This window comes from Athalia rosae, chromosome 5, assembly GCF_917208135.1.
Source record: "Athalia rosae chromosome 5, iyAthRosa1.1, whole genome shotgun sequence".
In the NCBI taxonomy this organism is placed as follows: Eukaryota; Metazoa; Arthropoda; class Insecta; order Hymenoptera; family Athaliidae; genus Athalia; species Athalia rosae.
Genome location: NC_064030.1, coordinates 4,067,047 through 4,086,328, shown reverse-complemented (window position 1 = coordinate 4,086,328; position 19,282 = coordinate 4,067,047). Strand labels below are relative to the sequence as shown.

General features: G+C 38.4%; 2 protein-coding genes and 1 long non-coding RNA gene across 13 annotated transcripts; 1 reads left to right on the top strand and 2 right to left on the bottom strand.

Annotated features, from left to right (window-relative positions):
• Window positions 1–2,262: 2,262 nt before the first annotated feature.
• LOC125500902 lies at window positions 2,263–10,043 on the bottom strand. 2 transcript variants are annotated; one of them, XR_007278369.1, is made up of 2 exons: window positions 9,910–10,043; window positions 2,263–5,001 (listed from the first exon to the last, which is right to left on the bottom strand). It is a non-coding gene; the product is annotated as an uncharacterized LOC125500902 (long non-coding RNA). The 2 variants fall into 2 exon arrangements; XR_007278368.1 differs by lacking the exon at window positions 9,910–10,043 and adding an exon at window positions 6,816–6,909.
• Window positions 5,543–12,994, top strand: LOC105690855 (proton channel OtopLc-like). Of its 9 annotated transcripts, none has more exons than XR_007278367.1 (11): window positions 5,543–5,997; window positions 7,689–7,847; window positions 8,666–8,862; window positions 9,139–9,314; window positions 9,680–9,841; window positions 9,921–10,190; window positions 10,407–10,654; window positions 10,974–11,107; window positions 11,294–11,526; window positions 12,221–12,757; window positions 12,819–12,994. XR_007278367.1 is itself a non-coding variant. In XM_048655077.1 (11 exons), exons 2-11 carry the CDS (start codon window positions 6,906–6,908, stop codon window positions 12,509–12,511), a joined length of 1,890 nt encoding a protein of 629 aa, XP_048511034.1. In that variant the 5' UTR covers window positions 5,546–5,866; window positions 6,605–6,905; the 3' UTR covers window positions 12,512–12,994. The 9 variants fall into 9 exon arrangements, 8 of the variants coding, with proteins under 8 accessions (XP_048511028.1, XP_048511036.1, XP_048511034.1 ...); XM_048655077.1 differs by adding an exon at window positions 6,605–6,925 and having other exon boundaries at window positions 5,546–5,866; window positions 12,221–12,994; XM_048655074.1 differs by adding an exon at window positions 6,293–6,925 and having other exon boundaries at window positions 5,546–5,866; window positions 12,221–12,994.
• A 4,268-nt stretch (window positions 12,995–17,262) lies between these two features.
• LOC105690838 (RING-box protein 1A) lies at window positions 17,263–19,188 on the bottom strand. Of its 2 annotated transcripts, XM_012408962.3 has the most exons (5): window positions 19,041–19,175; window positions 18,843–18,870; window positions 18,405–18,526; window positions 18,082–18,167; window positions 17,263–17,682 (listed from the first exon to the last, which is right to left on the bottom strand). In XM_012408962.3, the coding sequence occupies exons 1-5, from the start codon at window positions 19,131–19,133 to the stop codon at window positions 17,670–17,672; spliced, it is 342 nt and encodes a 113-aa protein (XP_012264385.1). In that variant the 5' UTR covers window positions 19,134–19,175; the 3' UTR covers window positions 17,263–17,669. The 2 variants fall into 2 exon arrangements, with proteins under 2 accessions (XP_012264385.1, XP_020710887.1); XM_020855228.2 differs by lacking the exon at window positions 18,082–18,167 and having other exon boundaries at window positions 19,041–19,188.
• Between the last annotated feature and the right edge of the window lie 94 nt (window positions 19,189–19,282).

The following is a 19,282-nucleotide window of genomic DNA, read 5'->3' as shown; positions in this document are numbered from 1 at the left end:
TGTTCCTGAGGTCAAAATACATAAGAAAAGTGCCATACGATCAATTTTAAAAAATAAAAATTTTTGGCCAAAATTTGAAAAAATCGTAAGGGGTACCCCTTGGAAAAATCTCAAATTTTGGCCAAAAATTTTTATTTTTCAAAATTGATCGTATGGCACTTTTCTTATGTATTTTGACCTCAGGAACACGAATCCGTTGTCCAAATTGAGCTACGATTTTTTCCCTTCGAGAAATCCTCAAATTTATGCTAAAGAATACGAAAAAATGGGGATAACTCGGTCATTTTTGCAGATAGATCAATTTTTCTTTCGGATTCGGATTCCTGAGCTCAAATTACATTAAGATAGACTAAAAAATCAATTTTTAATTTTTGACCCCAAAAAGCTGAAAATCAGCGATAACTCGGTCAATTTTATAGATGGATCAATTTTCCTTTCAGATTCGGATTCCTGAGGTCAAAATACGTCGGAAAAGTGTAATACAATCAATTTTTCAACTACTTTACTTCTGGCCCAAAAATCGCTACAAATCCCAATCGGTATACCTCGAATTCTTTGGATTTTTGGGCCGAAAAGGAAGTTAGGACACTTTTGTAATGTACTCTGACCTCAGGAATCTAAATCTAAAAGCCGCAATCATCTCTACTCATCCAATCGATCGAGTAATAATCAATTATTCGCTGTTGGGAGCAGAAAAATCAAGACATATCGATTGGTTTTAGTCGTAGACCCAATTTGATTCGTCGCAATCCATGCATGGGTCGAAATATTTGAATTTCTCGGTCTACGAGGGGGCCCGAGCTTATCTGGAGTCGGGTGGTAGCTACGGTCGCGCGGTTTGTTATGGGGCGTCACCTCTACGCAGCCCCGAAGGTGACGTCTCACAACAAAGCTCTACGTTGCTGGCTACCTGACTCCAGCAAAGTTCGGGCTCCCCGACTCAACTTCAATTTTAAGTCAAAAAAAGAGCATGTAATTTTTGATTCTATACTTGAATTACAAAAATAATAGGATAAAAATTTTGAACAGTGAACGAGTAAAAAACAATCACAATCGACAATCTATAGATATTTTCTATGATTTTTGACCAAAAAAAAAATTGTTTTGCTGGAAGTACCCCACTTGATTAATTATTTATTCAAAAAACGAGTGGGCTAACTCAAAATATCAAGTAACTAATTTTTTCTACACTTGGAAATTTTTTGTTTACAAGGTACAAATTCTACCCCTATGCTAAGAAAATAAGAAAAAATTTTTTTTCAACCCACCCTAGTATATATTGTCAGCTCTTTCATAGCAAAGAATGTAATTGAACGAGTTATTAGCCAATCGATGCTGCTTCGTTAGTTGAGTCAAGTTGTTACCTGCAGAAATGATCTGTAATGAAAAAGAGAGGGATAAAAATTGTGCTGATAAAAGTATCGAGAGGAAACGTTGATTGAATGAAGAGGAATTGCGTATAGGTGTACGTAACGTAAAAACTAAGGGACAGAGGATAAAATGATGTCTGCAATAACGTATTTCGAATTTAGGCGATGATACGAGATACTTGGAAGAAATAAAATCAAACGTAACTCTCGTACGGAAAAATAAATAAATAAATAATTTTTCATCATCTCCACAAATCATCTCCAATCTCGTCCGTAAAACGTACTTCTTTGTAATGATTTAAAAAAATTTCATACACTCAGGAGCTTCCGATTTTCTTATTATTCTGATTTTTTCTCTTCACAAGGAAATTTTCATTTCAGAGAACGAGAGACGTGCGATAATTCCTTCGGCACTACGGTGTATAATTTATATCTTTGACTGATTGCGTAAACGAAAGAAAAGATAAAAAAAAAATGAAAATAGAAATAAAAATAAATAATATGAAAAAATAAAGGTAAAAAAAAAAAAAAGGTGGAAAAATAAAAATACGAAATGCGTGGAAAAATATGGAAGAAAAAAAAAGCAAAATAACTCGCCGACCCGAAGACAGGAGCGAAGCTTCCACCGGGTGCGATGCCGGGGGAGATTAATGTCTCCTTCTGCACCGTCGACGGAGTTGCTTCCCTGGGTAGTTTTTTGATTAATTGTCAAGATACGTCACTGAATGCGTGCTACTTTGGTGAAGAGTCCAGCGGACTTCTCTTTCCCTAAAGATTTTTTTTTACTTCTCTCCTCCCCCTCATCCTACCTCATTAAGACTGTACAGCATCTTTCCTCCTCCCCCCTAAACGCGAGAAGATTTTTATGAATTAGCCAGAATTTTCTTTTTCATTTTGTTTTTACAATTTTTTATTTCTACTCGTTTTCCTCGCAGTTTTATTAACTTTACGTCGTCAACTTTTTGAAATTTCTCTTTCACTAACGTAATCAATCAAGGTTCAACAAATTAATAAATTTCTGAGACGCAATATACTCTGCAGATTGTGCGGGTTGCCACGTTGATACGATTGAAAAAAAAATAAAACGAAAGGAAAGATGAAATTCATCAACCAAATTCAATAAACCATAAATAATGTTTTATGCATTGCCGTGGATAAATGGTATCCATGTGGTTACACTTGTTCGTGTTTAATCAGAGTTTTAGTCCAACTTTTATTTGGTTTTTACTTCGTTACGTTTTCTTCTTATCTTTCGTTTTTATTTGTGAGTGTGTGTGTGTGTGTGTGGATTTTTTTTTCAGAACTTCGTTCATATTTATTAGTAATATTGGACTGTCGACTCGAATTATTTGGTAACTCGTCGAGTTGCACACGTGTGGCTGGCCATCTTTGTCTCCCTAATGGCGAGTGACAGCATTTCTGACAGGCGTGTGACATCTGTGGTTAGCTCTTCGGTACATACGCATCTAATTATTAGCCCGCCAACAAACTATACCTTCGCGAATATCATACAGCATCGGTCGATACCGGGTGGTTTTTCTCGGAACCATCGATAGCTGCTCGCGATTTTTTTTTTGAAATCTGAATCTGCCGATCGGTTCAGTCTATCCGTCAGAATTGTCGAGTTATTGTCGATATTTCGTTTTTCGTACCGGAAAAATTGAGATATCTCTCAAAATGGCCGAGTTATTGCTAATTTTTCGCTTTTCGGAACAGAAAAAAATAAGACATCTCGATTGATGTTGGTCGTAAAATATTTGAGTCGACAAATTTCTGTTCCAATGATCGAAATACGTAAAAAATAGGTACACTCAAATAGTGTGAAACAGAAATGTTGATCCTCAGCTCAAAATCCAGACTTTGCAGAGGCTGAATAGTTTTTGCTGCTTTTTGATTTTCGGAAAAAAAAGTTTGAACGGATCTTTGATGATCAACGCTCAACAAGAATAAAGAGAATAAAAAGATTATCGTAAAGAAATATTAGGAATCGAAGACTCGTCGATAGTTCATATGAATAATATGCTCCACATGTATGGAGGTGGTCGATATACGCGCTTGTATGTGCATAGAAATAAATGCTTCAATCAACGGTTGTATAAATTGTATATGACCATTATGTATACGTGCATATATTGACTAGAGACGACGTGTCATATTTTTAACTTGGCGACTGAACCGTTGTTGAACACATCTCGCTATCAAACAGGGCTTTGTCTAACTTTTAATTGAAAATATTGGAATAAATTTTGCCACAGAGGAAGAGTATCTATGAATGTGTACGACGTGACACCCGTACACCGGGTGTATGTATACAGCAGTTATATCGGTATGTAAAATTGTCGAGGGATATTTAAAACGTATAGAGTTTATAGTTCGAGTGTCCATTACATTGTTTCGTTGGAAAAAAAATTTTTGTCGCGGTTGGTCAGACGCATGTTCACATGATTGAAAACTAGCCAGACAATTTAGTGAATAGATAATATGTATAGCTATCTATCCGGACCACCCTATACTCCATTGTCTAGGTGTATTTCCATCAAACTATACAAAACTCGCAGAGATAGAATTTGGTTCATCTGAAAGTTCTATATACGTCTGTTTTCCGTTCATAATACATGTACATAAGGGGTAGTAATGAACAACGCGCAATGTTACGTCTTGATTGAAAAAATTAAAACGGCAAAGTCTCTATAGGTTGAAAAAGGGAAAAACAAATATTCTCAACATCGATCTTTTCAATATCACTTGCACCGTGCACTTTGCCAGAAGCCCCGAAATGGAAAACTATACATTTATATATACACCGGCGCACGATTTCATCAATATAACGTTTAATTTTACCACGTATAGATTTTGATAGACAGAGAGGATGTGCGAAAAAATATATAAGAGATAGAAGAATGCTGAAACGAGTGTGACCGAATTGATAGCGGAATTTAGTTTGTATTTTGTAAGCGCGGGGGTTGACGCGGAAACTGGAGGCAAAGGGTGAGAGCCAATTGGTACGCGCAATGATTGCGCCTACTGTAGTGTAAATATTTCTCATACCGGGTGTCAAAAATGACTATGTATTTCAATTTTACCCGCAAATCCGAATCTGATCAGAAAAACTTCTACCCCTCGCAAAGTAGGTTTGAAATTTTATTCTATATTTTATTTTTATTTTCCTACGACGAACCGCACGATTTCGTTGTATCTGAAGGCAAAGTGAATAAATAAATTGAAAGATAAAAGTCAGAGGTGGTTTCTGAGGAACGCGAACGTCTGGTATCGCAACAATTTTTTCTTTCCTTTTGATTTTCCTTCATTAAACGCGCGGAGATTGTTTAATGTAATAAGTTGTGAATTTCAGGCAGAAGATTTGTTTCAGGTACTGTCGTGGAGTATAATAATTTCACTCGAGTCACCATTGCATTTGAGAGATTCCCGGGACGAGCAGCGGCAGACGCGACGATTATCAGAGTCGATGATTCAATTTCACGTTGCAAATTGTTCGCGCCGGAAGCTCATATCCGGGCACTTCCGGTCCCCCTGTTACCGCCCCTGACGCAGATGAGCGGTGAACTGACTTCCGTTGCCTGCCCAACTCTGCAATCTCTCAGTTGAAAGCTCTGTCTACCTTTTACTTCACCTGGAATTGGAAAAACCTCTTTTATACATCCTTCGTTAATTTGAAACAATTATAATTTCCATATTATTACGCGATTGTCAATTAAAATTATTTACTTACAGGAATATCAATTATACGGACTGAGAAAAAGGAAATACTCTGGCTAATTTTAGACATTCCAAACGTATGTAAAATATTTATTCTTGTGTGTTTGTTAATAAAAGAAAAAACATCGCCACAAGAAATATCCTTCGAAACAGGTAGTAAAAAATAATCTAATATCAACCGAATCCCACTCCGATGTTGTAGAGACTAGATTATATACACTAATAATTAGATCTTTTAACGCCTCGTCTATAATTGGACTCTCAATTTGTTTCCCCAAGTACATATATATGTTAACATCGCACTTCAATAATGCTGAAACTTTGCTGTCGGCATTGCTGAAGATTCGTCATGTTCGTGTTAAAATAAAAAAAAAAAAAAGAAAGAAAGAAAAAAAATCGGTGTCATTTTGGATTTCAAAAAGCAATATCTTCATACCTCGTTTGGAGAGATCTCCGCCTTTACGTAACCGACGTGTGCAGGCAACTACAGACACGCTAATTTTCTACAAGCTATACCGAGCTTAAATATTGACGCGTCTTTGATAACTTTACCAATTCACCTTTCAGTTCGCGAGTTGAATTCACAGAAAGTCTAGTCTTGACTCGCACTTATTCCGACTCTGCGTGTGTAGATGTTCCCGAGTAGATACCTACGTATAAATTTTTTTTCCCCCTCATTTTAGTCATTCTTTTTTGTAATCGTTGAGTGGTTTTTCGCTATTGCGGCGAGATTTCGAAAACTTGCGGGGGTAGAGAGAAAGGTGAAAAACGTGCAAAAGGTGAACTTCGATCGAGGAATCCATTACAAAAATTTGCATACCAAAACAGTGAGGAACACGGCGGATGTGGGTTGCGCGATCCACCGCCGATTCAAACTTGGGGGGATGATTTCAACTTGTTGTACGGAAGGGTGAATCGAATTCTTCTTTTTTTTTTTCTATCTCTCTCTCTCTCTCTCCCTCTCGACCTACGCGCAGCCAACTTTATTCCTTTATTATTATATATACGTCGTCTACAATGATGTACATAAAAGCTACTGATTTTTTAGCCAATTTTTAAACCCGTAAATTTTCTACGCGCGCCTCACGGATTTGCTTCGGTATAAATTACAGTTTCAACATTGGATGGCACAAATATCTTTCATCACAGATGTATTGTACTTTTGTACCGTAAAATTGTAGGCAAATTTTTCACTCGTCTATTAGATTCCTAGTCAAAGGATTATAGTACAGGCAAACATGAAGAAACACTCCTAAAGCAAAACGAACTGCGGATCGTATCGTTAAGCCTGTAGGAGCAGAGGGGGTGGTAAAAATTCAAAGAAGCAAATATTCGAAGGAATAAATTTTCAAAGTTTTCCCCCACGAAATAAGAGAAGAAATGTATAGAGAAAAAATACGAAAAAATGAAGTAAAATAAAATAGAATAAAACGAAGAATACCCGCAAGTTTCTAGTTGACTCGGAAGTGACACAAAAGTTTCACCGTCGTCGTATTGTCACTGAATAAACTTTACAGATTGTTGACGCAACGATTCGCTACCATCACCTTTATATACATATCTATACGTGCAACCTTATACAAAAAACAGTAAAAGGAAAATACGAAAAATTGAAAGAACCAAATTGCCCAAAACGACGTTTGAAATTTTTATAAAAGAGAAAAAACGGAAATGATAAGAGCAGAAAATAAATAAATAAATAAATAAATAAGAACTTTCAATTCATACTTAATCCGCTTTGATCCTTGGAAAAAAATTTGTGGATCCGCAAATAACGAGATTTTTTTTCATCCTCCTCTACTGGGACTGGACAAGAAAATGCCACACACAGGGACGACGTAAGCGATTTCTCTCATTTATTCATTTTTTTCATCTTTCTCCTTCTACTTATCCCGCTCTTGTCCTTACGTATATTTTCGTATTTATACGTGTACATCTTCCGGTACACCGAACGACTTGGATTATCTTTAAAATCTTATGCTAACATTTTTCGTTTCGTGGTTTATATTCTCAATGAGGACCTTCCAGAGTTTTTTCGACAACCCGTTCCGATCTACTCCTATCTATAAAAATATTAATAGTTGCGATAAGTTTCAGCATCTTACTTCAGTTTTATTTTCAACATTTCAACATCCCAAAATTCTCAACGTTCGATTAAACGTGTTTACTTTTCAACGTCTTCCCTAATTATAATAAGTGTATTTTCCAAGACGCGCGTGTATCTATATGGAGACATTAATCAATAGTACGTACATATATATTATACAGTATATTAGTTCGTCAAACAAACTCAAAGCTGCAATACAACCACGTCATAAATCACGAGTGCGAAATTTCGTTCAAAATAAAAATAATCAGGTTTGCTAACATGAACGAGTCTCCCGCACGATCGTCCGTTGTAATAAAATGAGCATACACCGGTTTGCGCAAATAAAAAAAAAAGGTTGCTCGTACGAGAAAAAAAACGGAAAAATGAAAATTTCAAGCTCCTCAGATCAAACTAATATTGACCACGAACAAAAATGTCTATCAAATGGAATGAATAATGAAAAAACTAAAATAAAATCCAAAAAACTTACATGGAAACTGTTTTTTTTCAAGAATGTCCTCTGATCCGGTAATTGTGGGACTGCCGAGCGAAGATCCGAAGGATGTTCACGCTACATTGGAAAGAATTGATTGTCACAGTAGACGTATCAGTTTACGAAGACAAAGCATAGCGCTGAATGCTGTTATCAATCAGAGAAGAGTTTTATTGGGGTAATTATACGCGTGTATTGTGAAATAACATTAAGGTAAAAATTAACATACACCGATTGTTTCAATTCACCAACAACTCTCAGATAATTTTATAATTGTAGCTACGCACTGACCTGCAAATTGAAGTTGGGAAAAGTCGGTTTCTCGATGGATTCTCGCTTAATTTTATTCCGTTAACGAACACTCTGATTTCGTGATTGAATAAAGGGAAGCAAAAAAAAAAATGTATTCATACCCATCAAAATGACCCTTTGATCGAAAAGTTGAATTCCCTCAACCGTAATAATTTCTATCCAATACTAATTTCGAGTCGGAGTACAAAAGAGCGACTCCCGTGAACTATCCCAGACAGAATTGGAATCGATATGAGTTCCACTTTGTAATCTTACAATATACGCTCGAACCTAGTTTCACAATCGGGCTATAGATATTTCGGGAAAATTCTGTACACATGAGATGCTACATCATTCGCGTTTATGTAACACGGAACGATAGAGCACCTTGTTTCGTTTCAATCAACTAAATACGAGATAATGGCTCAAGGACTCTTCGATGTAAGTTTCTACCCGGTATTCAACCCGACATGCGACAGTTGGGACTAGAGAAGGGTGGTTCATTTCCCTCTTGTCGTTGAAAACGTGATGTATACGGATATAAATAAGACTTTGATTCTATTGTGCAGTGTGAAATCGTTATCCGAAAGTCTGATTCAAATGCAATGATTTAGCTTGTCACGGTCCAAATTAGTTTTGATTCAACCGTTGGAGAGATTTTTGAGACAAAGGTTAATCAATTCTATATTATTACCCCTGAAACAGCGCCCTGATAAACGAGATCGGCAGCAACATATCCCTACCGACTTGCATATCGATCGAACAGGATCAGGAACATCCCTCGTCCAATGCAGGTCAGGTTCCGAAACGGCAGCAACAGGAACATCGTCGTCCTTCGACTTTTCAATTAACACCGGTAGCTACCGCAACGGGGACATTGGTGGGAATGGACATGACCAAAGGTGAGTCTGTCCTACCCGTTATCGGCGCTATCGCCATCTTGATATCTGGCGATTGTAATCAATCTTTGTTTGAACAACGACGAAAAGAATTCGAAGGAAGATTCGCGAAAAACCTGAAGATTTTATTATAGTATAGCTTCTACTTTCTCCATTCAAACTATTGAGAGAACTCTTCTACGAGTCGATTCAACTCTCCTTGTTTTCTGCAAATTTAAAAAATAGAACCGGTACGAACGTCAGCCCATATGCAGACCGGTATAAATTCTATAATTTCAGCGTTACCTTCTCCGCTAACACCGCCTACGCCGGCGTTGGAAAAAACTGACCATCACAAGTACCAAGAGCTTATGTCAACTCTGAGTACACTTTACGCAAAGCTTTTGGTCGTCGTCGGTGTCGCTATTCCTGTAACAGCGAGCGTTAGTCAAGGTGTACCTGTAGCTTTTGATCAGGTTTGTAAAAACAATGTATAGTAGCCGTTGGTATACCTTATATAATCATTATTTAAGCTCTTTGCGAGCATCGCCGACCCTGGGAAAAGTATACGTATAATATAAATTTTCTGAAGTTCAAAGTCGTTTCAGTCTCTCGATTTACACCAACCCAATTAATCCTTTCACCTTTCCAACGAATTCTAAACGCAATTAATTTTTTATCAGCGACTCTTTAATCGATACTGTATACACATCTCGTGTTCTTTTTGTTTTTCTTTTTAAATTAATATTCCCAAGACATTTCGTCAATTTTACGATCGGAAATCTTTTTCAAGACACACGTATAAATCGTACCTACATGTATACAAGTTGAAATTTCACAGGGATTCTATCTCTACTTGTACCTAACGAGCGTGGCGTTTGTCGTTATGCTCTATATTACTTTGATGAGGGATAAGGCTGTAAAGAGACTTTTAATAAAACATGGCAAAGATGAGAAGACTTACGACTTTCCAATTGACACCGGCAGGTTGCCTATACAGCAGGTATAATAACCGAAGAAGGGTGACGAAGAATACGATTGAACTGAAATTATAGTTTTTATACTCATTACCTGAATTCCAGGCGCAGCAATACGGGAGTTTCTGTCTCCGGCTTGGCGCAGTTGGTTTCGGTGCGGGTTCCCTAGTTCTCACAGGTTTGCAAATTGGTGCAGAAGTGGCAACCGCCGGTGCATTCCGAGCTGTAACACCAGCAACCCGTCTCCTACTAGTTACCACCCAAATGCACTTTATATTTCTGAATAGCACAGACTTCGATCTTGCGAGGCACGGGGCCCTCGCTAAATTGGGCCTAATGCACATGATAGCCACAAATTTATGCGAATGGTTGCAGGTAAAACGATTCAGAAATCGATGGCTACTCAATATTCATGAGTTCACGCCCACCCACCCACCCCTCCGAAACACAGTGTTTGCAATAAAAAGGCAGGAAAATTCGTTTCCAGAATATCGCGCACTTACATTATTTAACGAAATCCGCTATCTGGTGTATAATTTAAGACTCCGTCTTTTTGTTCTTTTTTCTTTACTTTTATTGTTATTTTTCTAGGCTTTGGTACAGGAAACACATCACGAAATCAGTCAACTGGAACACGAGCACGAAAGTAAACGCGGTATTCTGGCGAGTCTTCTCGCGGACGCGAGTCCTTTTCTTTTCCCTTGCACTATAGAATTTAGCTTGATTTGTGCCGTAATCCTTTTTGAGATGTGGAAAAAAATCGACGAAAAACAATCGCAGAGGGAAATTTCAACGAGATCCTTACACCAGCTTAGCATAGACTGCAGCAGCGCACACAGGCGAGTTCTAGCTTTTCTCTTATTTCTACATTTGTTTATTTATTTATTTTTTTTGCTTTCTTATAAAATTTGTGCGAGTTCCTCGCGCTTCCACGATAGTAAAAACTTCTGAAAATACGAAGTTTAAACTTCCCTTCACCGCGAGGGATCGATAGGGCGTATACTCGGGGTCAAAAGTGAAATGTAGAGTCCTTTGAAAAGCGCTTAACTTATTTTTAATGTCATTGAAGCGAAAGGATAACTCGTAGAACGATCAAATTATTCGTTTACAGCCCCAACACTGTGATTCACTCTGCTAATCTGAAGTTACTTTTTTCAGGGGATTATTTGGTGGAATTCTCGTGATATCAGCCACTGTGCTCAGTTTGATAATGTTTTTTGTTCTCAAGGACGAAAAGCCGGACATAGCGGTGCAACAAGTTACTGTGTTGGAAGCCTCGCTATTAACTTTAGGTAAATTGTTGAAGGAACAAAAGACGAAAAAGTTTTATTAGAAAATGTACGCTTTCCTTCCTGCAAGTAGAGTAATAACTCAGGAACTTTCTCCCGCTGCCCAACCGATCGGAGGATTCTCCTCCAACTTAAAATATAGCAAAATACAACAAAAGTACAAAGTTCCGGTTCAATTATATTTGACAGGTATAATAGCGTCCGTTGGGGCTGCGATAAGAATGCGTAATTTGGAGTCAAAACCTGTAAAAGGTAAAAATCTAGACGACACGCTGCTGGCAGCAGCCCAGGCGGGGGTTTATCTGCACTGCTTGTTCGGCGTAGTTGGAGGAATTCTTACAACTGGACCAAATTGGGGTGTCGCTTTAACCGCCGATTTATTAGCACTCATTCAAAGCACCGTACAAACATTGCTCATTAAGGTAAATGCACACAACAAATTACCAAAGATAGTTAGCCTCCGTTGCTGGTGTGGGTGTTGGTTGTATACTATATGACGTTGTCACGAAGCCGCACTTTGATACGCGCAATGTTCGCGGTTAAACTGTGCACACATGATGCACATGCTATACCAGCACAGTGGTCGTCTGCAGACGCAGTTTACCGGTGCAGGTACCGAAGTTTTGCATTTCCCGGCTACACAGGCTCGGTTACAAGATAAATATGTATACGTCCGGTGGGTGCGAGTATCACTTCATATTGCCGAAAGTATTATATGGTAAATCTATAGTATGCCGCCAACGTGCGGTGGTAATTTTTTCAATTCTTTTTTTGGAAAAGCGATTCAGTTGCGGTAGCGACAAATGTGTCCCGAAATTTGTAAAAGAAATTTTCCGATTTTCGGTACTGTCCTACTTTTTCAAGTAAAAAGTAGAAAGTTAAGAAAAAACGAAAAGTATACCCGTATGCAGCGTCGTCGTAACGTAAGAAATACACGCCGAGTACAAGTGGAGCTCATATTTTATATTCATAGCCCTGTAGAGAAAATGTCTAGTCTTATACTACAGTGTATACTTTGAGAAAAATGTGTAATAACTTATATCCAGGTTAGAGCGAAGCGACATCGCTAGCTAGTTGAAACAAATTTTAATAGCTTTTTCCTCCATGTTTTTTCAGGTCGCTTGGAGACGACGGTCCGCAACTTACAACAAGCCAGGAAAGGAGTTAATCACATTCCTTATAGTCGCAAATATAGCCCTTTGGTCGGTTAACACTTTGGAAAAATCTCGAGCCGGCGTTCGACCTGATCATTTGAAATTTTTTGGTGTATGGGCCTGGACGATAATCACCCACGTTTCGATGCCGCTCGCAATTTTCTTCAGATTTCATTCCGCCATTTGTCTGTTCGAAGTCTGGAAGAGCTGCTACAAATACAGACCGACCAGTCAATCGCAAACACCTTATTAACGATCGGGTAATTTTTCATCGCCGATCGATCATTCGACGGTAAAACGAGAAAAGTATAAATAAAAATGAATAATGAATGAACGAAGAATAGAAAAAAACTTCGGATCACAATATGTAAACGTGCACGTCACCGACGCGTTGTACAGTTCAAGAAACTCGCTTAGAACCCACGCTCGATTTGCAAGGGAATGAAATTTTACGTTACTCTACCGCAGCTCTTGAATAAATGAAAACCGTCCGTGGCAGGTATTGCGAGACAATCACGAGAAGGTTTTAACTTGCGATGTGACTTTATTTTACTTTACAGCAATTTCACAGCGAGGCCGCTGGTTTTACGAAAAACAAAGAGGATCCTCGGACTCGAAATATCACATGAAATACATGTATGTAGGATAAATATTTTTCGGAAATATTTATTTCCAAAATCAATGTATCAGTTATTTTAGATGAGAAAGAAATTTACGTGTGAGTACGTGCAATTTACACCGTGTCAAAGTTGGTTACAAAAAATTGGAAGAAGCTGATTATTTTAAAAGAATACCATTCGAATATTTTCTTCAATAAAATAATTGATGATTAAATTCTCTTCCTCACTCACTGTCAAAATTTAAGAAATAATCGCAAACGTTGAGAATGAGGCGTATAAAGCGTTATTGCTTGTGAATTTGCTAGAGGTTTCATTAGATCCTAAATCCACGCCGATCTGTACATCCCACGATCAAGGACGTTGTCAAGTGACAAGTGGCGGCTTTACGATCGAGAGAACATCGCGCGTGGTACAACACGTATACATAGGATACACACACGTTCTGTATATATATATATTAAGGTCCATAGATAGACACATATACTTATACATATGTATATGCGTATATATAGAATACACGAAGAGATACGAGTGAGTATTCACTCACTGTGGAAGTTCAAATAAACCGTGCGAACGTCCGAATCTATATGCACATATGATATGTATGTATGAAGAAATACGTGTACATGTGTGCTATGCACTGTTCATGTACATGTGCGTAGGTATACATGGGAGAAAAAGGTCGCGCATCCTTTTATCGAGGACCTAGCAGCGAGCACATAGGCAGGTACTATACGCCGACAGTTTGATACAGTTTACGGTAAACACATTTTGGTAGCAATCACGTCAGGGCGAACGACGGGCTGTGGGGATGAAATAGGAGAAGGAGTTGAAGGGGGGGAGGGGGATGGTCGGGATGGTCGGAGCTGGGGGGTGTATAATAGAAGGAGGAAACAGCGGAGGTCAGCGAGAGTGGTCTAGCGGTGGACCCGGCGTGGATTGGAGGTTGACTGAGGGGCGGAATTGGGGTTGACTGGTGGAGGGCTCTTAGCAACCCTTTGCTGCCCAGCTTCGGACGCTCGTCGGTCTCTACACGGAGCCTGGACGAAGACCCTAAGAAGACCCGGAGACCCAAAGGTCTCTGATTTACTTATTGTCATTGAGTGCTCTCGACGTTGTCAACTGGTTTGTTACAAGGCAAACACAATCACCTATACCAAATCAAAAACTTATCGACGATAGAAATCTGATAGAGGTTGGCCACTGAATATATGCTTAGGTATCACGAAAACTGTGGAACCAATGTCACCGTACAAAGATAACTTTTTATCCATCTAATTTTATGAATTCCATTTTTTAGAAAAATCTTTCGAACCGAATTGTATCAGGGATTTTCTCTCTATGATCATCGCAGATGGAATAAGACAATACGACTTTCTTGGCGTTATCAATTATCATTTTCAAGGCATTAACGCGAAAACGTACGTGTTCGCTCTTAGATTAAGCCTTAACGGTGCTAGCAGTGACTCTGCCTATACATAAAAGAAGAGTGAAAATAAAAAAGAGGAAGGGAAAAAATAAGAAGAGAAAATCTGCTACTCTAGGCCGACCCCTTCTTTCAATAGAACGTGTTCGGTTTTTTTTCTCGGATCTAACGAGGATTTACAAGCGCCACCCCCGCGCCAACCTTCACTACGTAGACACAACATTTCACATTCTGTACGCACCCAGTCTCGTAAGGATAAGGACGAGAAACAGAGTAGTATAGCTGGATCTTCGGTGGATGGTTAAAAGTCGTGTAAAAGAGGAGTCCAGGTAAAAAAACTTACTGCATTGTGTGTACTTTCTTCCAGTCCTGGTGCAATAGGGATGAGGATTTTCGCAGCCAACCTCACACCCCTACTCCTCCGTGTCGTCCTTTTATTTTTGTCTATTTTCCACCGCTACCACCCCGTAACACGGTACGACGACAGAACAGATACAAAACAACGCTAAGAAACCTTGATATATCCGCCAAACACGGGAGCTCAAACGCTTCCTGGATTTATCGGGGATGCGGATAACGGATGGACGTGTTCTAGGCGAGGAGGTTTTCAAGAAAAGGATAAGAAAAACATGAGAAAAAAAATAAAAATCAAAAAGAAGAATATATATTGAAAAATAAAATCAAAAGTCTAAAGTGTTCGATGCATGTGAAATTCACGGAGCAATGTAGCACGCTAGGTATAGTTATAATCCAAGTGCATACGGGGTAGGATGGAATAGAAGAACATGAGAAGATGAAAAAAAAGGGAAATTTCATTTTTGATTAAGGAACAAGTTCAACGTTACGTTATGTGTGAAGACGTCATAAAAAAGTCCACCGTGAAAAATGAATTATCAGATTAGTTTATGATAGTTTTTCCTTGTAACGCTGCAAGTATGTTCAAGCCAACGGCGGTACGCGGAATGAAAAATTCTTACGTACTACATTTTCATAGCCGTTTTCCCTTAATCAAGTCCCGATTGCAAAAAAAATAAAAAAAACGTGTAGAAAACGAATGAGATGTCACGCGCAAGAGTTTGTACCGAATGGATGCGGGATTCGGAGACTAATAATCGTTAATTGTTTGACTGGTATATCTAAGGAATGATATAAGATTTTTTCTTCTTTCATTTCGTAGATGATCGGGCTGCGTATACATCGTATGTATGATTTGGTTGGAATATTGCTGCAAATATACGAGTATAATCGTATTATGATTAGGTCTACAGGTATAAATGTTAAATGTACAATATCTGTATTTTATGAACAAATGAAACTGCTGCAGTTTTGCCGAAGCAATTTAGCGATTAAACTTCGGATAACGGAATCGAATCAGCATTTTCCAACGCCTGCGGCCACAAGTGAAGAGAGGCTGCGGGATAAGAGAAAGAGAAGAAATAAAGAACACGAGGATCTGATGAGAATTGAGAGATAAAACATGGTGATTGGTCGAGCAACAGGAATGTATTTAATTCGATTGGTCTTTGTCGGCGGCGAAACGGGTGGGCGCGAGTTTTGTTTCCGGCGGAAATGAGGCCTTCGCGACGCCAAACTCCCCCTTCCACCCCTTTTTCACGGGGGTGGAAATCGCATTTGCGTTCCATCTCCCGCAGCAGGTAAGCGGCACGTAGAGACGAAGAGGAAAAAGGGAGATACACGGGGTGAAGCTGGAGATAAATAGAAAGGAAAGAAGAGAAGACAGATAACATCACCGCAAGAACACCTACACAGTATATTGTACAATGAGGTCTACCGATCCCTCAACTCCGAAAGGGGGTTGACAAACCCATTGTTAAGTAAAATACATGCCCCCTCTTTCTGGGCCTGGTAGTTCGGTCCCTCGACGAGCCAAAAGTTCGGTGTACATATGTAAAATTTATTTTCCTATGTCTTATTTTTTATTTTTTTTTGTTTCATTCCTACAAGGTCAGGTAGCAGGTATATACGTTTTAAATAGATCTAAAATCGCAGCAAGGGAGCAAGAGCTAGAGATCTGCAATACGTATGTATATCTTGCGATAGGACGACGACGTCTTTTACCGACAAAAACCATTCGCGGAAGAGCTGCGAGCGCCATTTCCTGTATTTTCCTTTTTTTTCTTTTATTGCACCCTGGATGATCCGATTATGTACCCCATCGCAGCTTTATCCTAGTAAAAGTTTTGGCAAATGTCGCGAGCCTAAACGACCTCGAGTAGGAGTAATTATATTTTACCGAATTATTTTTACTTCGCAGACACCCTTATCCACAATCGTTGAGATCCTTAGTTATTTTCATCATATTTTCCGATAAATACTCACCACTGTAAGCTTGATTGAAAGAAAAGGAATAATTATAGCATCAAATTGATGCATCGATGATACAAATTGTCTGTACGTGTTCATATTCTGTGGCTTTGTACCTATAATTCACGTAAGGGTGATTCGTGAGGTGATTTTGTACGATGAATAGGGGAAAGAAATTCTCGAAGTACATTTGTGCATATTGCGATTCGCAGATTTTTTTATCTGAAAGTGAAATGAGAAAGTTGACAATTCTTTTCCCCTCAAAAGGCTGAGAGCGCGACGACTGGCTTCTAATCCTAGCATAGAACGAAAATTAGATCCTTGGAGATCAACTGCCATTTATGAAGAGGTAAGAAGCCCTTACTAAGGTCCCCGTTCACTACTGGATTTCCTCGTATACCATACAGTCAGAGGAAAAGTAAGTTGTAGTTAACGCGCAGATATTATAAGGGGGCGGAATTCTTCCGCAACTCATTTTGATTTGCGAAAATTGGAAAATTACTTCTGGTTTTTCCACGATATTTGTTTTTATGACATAAATTATTGTCAATAGATTAACCAGGCGGTATAAATCGGAGCTTTTCAGGGAGGTGATAAATGGTCTATTAATTGTTTTTAGAAATAAAATTATTATTCATAATTTATAATTTAAATTTATTCAAGTTTCATAACTGTTAATTGTACGATCATCAATCGCACCGTTATTCCTAAACATGACTTATAGTTGAGAGAAAGCCAAGGCTTTTACGACGCAGAGTATAAAAAAGCTTAGGCATTTTTATACTTTTATACCACAAAACGCAGTAAGACGACGATTGAATTTATGCAAGAATCAGAAAATACTTAGAACTTTCCTGAATGAAAATAATTATTACACTGCATATCTTGTGGTAATATTACATGCTAAGAGTAATTGCTAATTTGGGGTAGTGATAGAGAAGAATTTTGTCAGAAATTTCATCGAGATTGATTTTGTTACACGGGGGTAGGGCTGGGAATTTTTGGAGGCTCCGTTGTTCGCGGCAGCTGCGAGCATCCCTTTAGTGGCCATACCTTGAATTCGCGAAACAAAATCACGGTAATCAGTTATTATACAATCCAGCGAATAGCCATGTTACAACAAAAACTTCAAGAAGCAGAAATAATTTTGAAATTACAAATTGATGTGCACAGCCGAAAATACATCGCAAAATTACATGGTCATAAATTCTTTCAGAGAATTCGAGCATCAATACAAACAATACTCATAAATACAAAAGACTAGGAACTTTAAGCATATAATGTGAGTGTTTCTATACACCAGATTGCAACAGAAAAAAGTGTTAACAACAGACAGATTGTCGTTTTGATCAAACCAGCTGACATGATGTGAGAGCAAGGAGCTCAAGGGTTGAATGATGTGTTTAAAAAGCGAAAAAAGCCTTTGATATCGTTTACTTGTCTTCTACTTACTTTTGGAACTCCCATTCACGGTTGTCCAATGGGCAAACTTGACGCGTCTTCAGCCAACGAGAGATGCAATGGAAATGGAATGCATGCTGCTCAACGGAAGAAAAATTATGAATTGCATTAGTGTTAACAACTATAACTTAATAGCTGAATAAATGGGAAAACAACAGAATTTGAAACATGGCAAATGGAATATGAACAGTCAATAACTAAGACAAAATGACAAGCTATGTGTATTCCATAAATTTGTGCCACAGGGAATGGATAATTGCTCTGAAAAAGAAATTTAAATTCACAGAAAATTTTTTGCAATAAATATTACTCACATTACAAACACCCCAGGCGACCGTACATTCCTCGCTAGTAGCAGATGCTTGATTCGCCTGACATTCGATGCATAGATCCATTATGTGGTTTCGACAAATCGCACAATTATCGACGACGATATCTATACAAGTAATAAGATAGAAATACATCCCCTTGGATTACCCAACAGACGAACTATTCATCAAGAGAAGCATGCCTCAAGACAGAGCTGGTTGACAATGATCCATCAACAAAGAAAGACTATTACAGTTATCAATGAATTCGAAGTTCAATTTACATAAATTCAGAAAGGATTATGAGGGAAAATTGTAGTTCGAAGGGTTCTTTCAGAAGCCAAATGTAGTACATGGTCAGAAATAGAAGCTGGTTAGATTCTCGGTAGTTTCATAATAAATAATTTAACGACTAATCCATAGTAATTCTGATTAATGTCTCACCCCACGCCCATAAAGCCACAGCATTCCACTGAAACAAAAATCTGATTAATTACTTTGAAAACAAATCATCATTGATTGATTGACGCATGTTGCAATGACGTAGCGAATCAGAGGTTAGGTGTAGCACCTCTCATCGGTTATTATTGTAAGGAAGTTAGATAGTTTTGTAGCAATACCTTGCTGAAACAATCTTCTTACCTTTTTCACTTCGAAACGCTTTTTCTCCCCTTTTCCACTACTAGAAGTTGGCAAATCAATCTCTTCATCGTCGATATCCATAGCCGATGCCATCTTTAATTTGATCACACTTTTCGATTTTCGACCGTAGTGTTTCGTTCGATTTATCTAGAGTCCCTAGAATAAAATGATTGTACGCTGTGCGACTTCAGAGTGTTCAACCTACGCGATATAAGACCGATATTTTACGCGGCGATTGCCAT